General features: G+C 49.8%; 1 protein-coding gene across 1 annotated transcript; it reads right to left on the minus strand.

The window, feature by feature from the left end:
* Positions 1–361: 361 nt before the first annotated feature.
* LOC101783761 (mediator of RNA polymerase II transcription subunit 1) lies at positions 362–2367 on the minus strand. Its single transcript, XM_004984382.4, has 2 exons — positions 923–2367; positions 362–765 (listed from the first exon to the last, which is right to left on the minus strand). Exons 1-2 carry the CDS (start codon positions 2237–2239, stop codon positions 592–594), a joined length of 1491 nt encoding a protein of 496 aa, XP_004984439.1. The 5' UTR covers positions 2240–2367; the 3' UTR covers positions 362–591.
* Between the last annotated feature and the right edge of the window lie 2816 nt (positions 2368–5183).

Consider the following 5183-nt stretch of genomic DNA (forward strand, 5'->3'; position numbering starts at 1 on the left):
TAGATAACCAAAAAACATCAGCTAGATATCTGGAATACTAGGAATTTCAAATGTATGCATCCATCGCCAAAGAGAAAAAAAAAACACTGAAGACAAAATTACATAGCAGAGGATTCAAACAGCACCCCACCTTAAACTCCACTCAGCATGGGTGAGGTGGTAAATGTTCAAATGACACTAGTAACTGCTAATGATCATTCAAAGATACGAGTCCAAACATTCATCATGTTGTGAAATATCATCTATGCAAAAGTCATGAGCAGCATATTTTTAATCTTAAGGCCAAATCAATACCTTAGTTGTCTAAATATCGCATCCTGACGCCTCCCATCAAAACCATCAACATTCTAGCAAAATGGTGTAGAACTCATGCCACAAAGTAATAGCTTTCAATGATACAATATATAGATTATACAAATCAAAGAATATACTGTGTGTAAATTTGTGATTCCATACTTGATAACATAATTGCAAACTATGCCCCCAAAGCCACAGTATATAGCAAAGAGTTCAAAATAACTCACAAATCTCCTGTCAAGGAAGGGGTACAGTGGTAGTACAATATTACATCAGGGTGCTAGAAAGACTTTCCTAGTCGGCCAACTTGTTCAAGCGGTGAATTGTACTCCTCGCAAGCCTATTTGTAGGGTCAATCTTCAGAACCAAACGCAGGTCCTCTGCACCAAGCCTATATTTCTCCGTGCTTTCGTAAAGGAGAGCACGCTGCACTAGCACTGAGACATTCTCCTTATCTTGATCCAGCACCTGAACAGAAGATAAAACCAGAGACTCACTAATCAGAATACATTTTTGTACCATCATTCAAGTCTGCTAGTAACAATTATATCATGCCAAATTGGCTACCATATTGATCAAAGTGCACTTTCAGGCCAATCAATATGTATACAGGACAACGCAATACCTTTGAGCAGTCAGCAATGGCCTTCTTGTACTCACCAACCTCCTTATATGAGGAAGCCCTTGAAGACAACACCTCAACAATGTCAGCATCTTTCCCTGATTTCTCAATGAGCACAACAGCCCAAGACAACCACTTGATGGCATCAGCGTACTGCCCTCCCTTGTAGCTATCCATCCCCTTGGACTTGGCAGCCGATACTGTCAATCCAGATGGTGGTGGTGGCAGGCCATCCAGCTCTGTGGTTGCACCACCACTGTCACCACCACCGAACTCTGCCTCCACATCGACCCAACCATCCATCTCACCAAACATGTCACCCCCGCCACCACCATTGCTTGCCGTGGTTGCAGCCGGTGCAGCTGTGGTTGAAGCGAACAGATTGTCCAACGGATCTACACTAGAGTTCGCTGCTGCTGCCGCAGGGGTAGGCGCCGGAGCTGGTGGGGGTGGAGACGTAAAGCTGGAAGGTTTCGTGGCACCAGAGCTTTGGAAACTACCGAATCCAGCATCAGCGCTCTGGAAGCTCCCGAATCCAGCGTTTGTGATGGAACTCACACCCTGGAACGCCCCAAATCCCTGATCCGGCTTGGCCGAGCTAGCCTGCTTAGCTGCATTCATGGACCCTGGCTTCGCCGCAAATGGATCTATCGAGCCAAACGGATCCTTCTTCTGCCCCATCGGTTGCGCCCCGGCCGTCGCCGCCATGCCCGCGGGCTTCATCGGCCGGCCACCGACGCCGTATCCACCGGAGCCCATCGGCGCTGCCGTCGTCTTCGGCAGCGCGCTCGCCATGCCGCCCATCGAGAAGGTAGAGCTGTTGGCGCTGGCATTGGGATTCGCGCCGGTGGGCCTGGACGCCTGTGGCGCAGCGGCGGATCTGAGCGGCGCGTTGGACTGGGTGCGGGAGGAGCCGGAGCCGCCGAGCGCGGAGCCGAGGAGGTCGCTGAAGAGGGCAGGGTTGTTGGCCTGCGGGATGCCGAGCCCGGATGAGGGCGCGGCGGAGGACCAGCTCCGGCCGAAGATGTCGCCGACCATGGAGGTCGACCCGGATCCGGGCCCGGCCGCCGCCGAAGCAGCGGCGGGGGAGGGCTGGTGGGTCCACGCCGGCTTGGCGCTGGCGGGCTGGTGCGTCCACGAGGCGCCGGTGGCCGGCCTGGTGGAGGTGTTGGCGGCCGCGCCCGGGCGCTGGTCGCGGAGGGGGCGGGAGCCGGAGGAGCGGGAGGCGTTGACGCCGAAGTCGAACTGGTAGGAGTCGAAGGAGGTGGTGGTGGTGCGGGAGGAGGAGGAGGAGGAGCGGTCGCCGGAGTAGGAGTTCATGGCGGCCGCCGGTGCCGGAGATCTGCGAGGAGGATTGGGAAGGGAAGTTTGGGGGACGGTGGCTTCCCTTCTTTATTTGTTCGTTTGATTTTTATTCGATTTTCTGACCCCTTTTCGCGACTGGTCATCTCTTTTGTCTCGATGGAGGAAGGAAAGAGGTGGAAGCTGCGGTGGCCGCCTGGCTGGTGGGGGAGCAAGACGGTTGGTGGCGCGGCTGGCGGGTGCGTGCTGGAAGCCTGGCTGCGGCTGGAACCTGGAAAATGTGAGGCGTTGCTCTTTGTAGTGGGCTTCCTGGGTTGGCCTTCTAGTCTTAGATGTAATTGGGCTTTCAGTTATGGTGAGCCCCCGACACGGCCTGCCGAATGCGGCTCGGCCTCGACTGCTACTTCAGTTTTTTTTTCCCCTGTTGGTGGATCTGTGAAGCGTAAGCGTAGCCTGGACTCTGGTCTCTGGAGCGTGGTCGGTCGCTAGTCAGTCTCAAAGACCAACGACGACGAGAGTCTGGATAACTCGAGTCGATTCCGGCCTTTCTCTTCCTTCACATTTTTGCAACCTGGGTCCGGGACAAATTAAAGCTTGATACATGCAACAACACTTCATATAAATCCATTCGTGCTTTTACCAAACATAACAACAGATCGGAGGGAGATACTCCACTGCTCGTTAATTGTCTCCTTTGATTGGTCCAAACTCCAGAACCTCCGTTCCGGAGGAACAAAGCCGACTCCATGCTGAAAGCTGGTTATTTTTCCAATATACTCGTGTGTTACCTCCGTCCAACAGCAGCTAAAGCCCAATCAGGCAGAGGAGAGAGAGAAAGAGAGGGGCAGCGAGCGAAACTGGGAATAAAGCACCAACCGTCACTGTCTAACCGTTCAAAATTCTTAATTTCTCATTTAGAATTACAGTTTCAAATCTCAGAATTACAACATTTACATGAGCGGCATGTTGATCTAACGTTACAAAGTCAGTCGAAAAGAAGGCTAAAAGCACAGGCCAAATGAAGAGCGGCATGTGTGCAAAGGACGGAATGGCCGTGGGTTTGATCCATCCCCAGTATCCCACCGCTCCAATCTCCATCCCGCATGCACATGTCCGGCCACGCCCATAAACCCACTGCTGCCGCGAGCTGCGAGGCCGACCGGAATTTTCTCGCCGGCGTCGTGCGGCTTCTCCCATCTCAAGCCAGCGATCGGGTCGCGTACGGGCCTCTTCGAACTGATCTTTGCAGGTTCCAAAACGAACGGTACAGGGCGACACCGTCGTAGCATGGGAAAAACCGGGCGCCGGCATCCTCATCGATCTCATCTCACCGTGTCCGTGTGGTCTGATGAGCTCCGAGGGAACCGAAGCTGGCGGCTTCGTTTGGACACGTCAATGGTGCCTCGTCTCTGTGATGATGCACATGGTGGCAGCCTAGCACGGGGATCGAGCTACTAGTTGCAGCCGCCACCTTGCAAAAGGTGTTAGGGAGCTGGAATCATATACTCCTAATAAGCTACAAACTTAGGACACTTTAATCTCGATTTATTCGCGGTAATGGTAATCTGCTGCCAGCTTATCCCAAGATTGTAGACTGGATGGATCAGTGCGGGGAGAAAAAGGATTGGCTTCTCTCTCAAGAATGTGGTGAAGAAATGGACGTGCAATGAGCGTGTTAGTTAATGCTTATCCGTGCGAAAAGGACGTGACATAACAGAAAAGATGTTATGGTTATGGAAATGGTCTTTATAAAGTATGGTTTGTTTTTATTTGGATGATATATTCTAGAGAATCCCTGAGGAGAAAAAAGATACGGAGCATATTCTAGAGAGAAGTAGACTTGTCATATCAGTGGTATTATTACAGTGATAAAGAATTTAAAAGATGTCATCCCTCTCTTGATTTTGGGTTATCACCCTACTTTGGTCGTCAATTGTGTTTTTGATGACCCACCGAAGTAGGGGTAAAAATTGACTTTTTTCGACCGAAGAAACATAACTCCTTCGCTCTTGAAATGTTAATCGTTGATCATAGAAAGTTGTTTTGTGTTGCAGCACACTTAAATCTCAGTGGACACATTCTCGAAAGAAGAGTACCTAACTGGTCTAATTGGAATAGTGAGCAAGTACATTGCTACATCTCAGCAGTTTCGAAACTAGGTCGTCTCATACAGTGTCATATAGGATTTTTGCTGATATGGAGGAGAGAGGGTGAGGAGAGAGATCGTTGTTTCGCAGAATTAAACAACCACCTCATAGGCTAGTTTGACACGACTACTCCACCATTGTAGGAGTTGTGGTCACTCATAATATTTTTTTTCATGCGCAAATTAAGAAAATTGTACAGATTGTTTGTTAAGTCGTCTCAAGATTACATGTTAATGCATAAGATCATTTATTAAGATTATTTATTAGACAACACCAATGTAGTTACCCTAACAACTTGACATGACGTGTAGTAAACACCCATGACATGAGCGGGATCAAGCGGGTGTCCAGAATGAACGAGTTTCTATTGTTCCTTTCTCTCTTCTCTTCTCAACATGAGTTTGCATTGGTTTTAGTGGCTTACAGGCCCGGCTCTGACCCCCGGGCATGAGGGGCGACGGCCAAGGGCCATTCCGAGAGGGGGCCCAAAATTTCTAAGTCTACGTACAGTGGCGGAGCTGGGATCAATGCTCGGGGAGTCGGGGGCAATTTGCCTCGTGAAAACTAACGTGTACACATACGCTAGAGCAATTAGTCACTAACTGAAAAATGGCAAATAATATGACCTGCGATTTTGCCAAAGCCAATGCTAATGCTACTGATTCAAACTTTTTCGTTTCCAAGTGCCCTAGTTCATATTTGCATTGGAAAATACAATGACATTATATTTAGCGCGCTAGCAAAACCAAGCTAGCAAAACCAAACTACAGGATGCAAAAAATATCATGCGACCATCCAATTGCTCGCGACGTCCT

This window comes from Setaria italica, chromosome IX (genome assembly GCF_000263155.2).
Source record: "Setaria italica strain Yugu1 chromosome IX, Setaria_italica_v2.0, whole genome shotgun sequence".
Lineage (NCBI taxonomy): Eukaryota > Viridiplantae > Streptophyta > Magnoliopsida > Poales > Poaceae > Setaria > Setaria italica.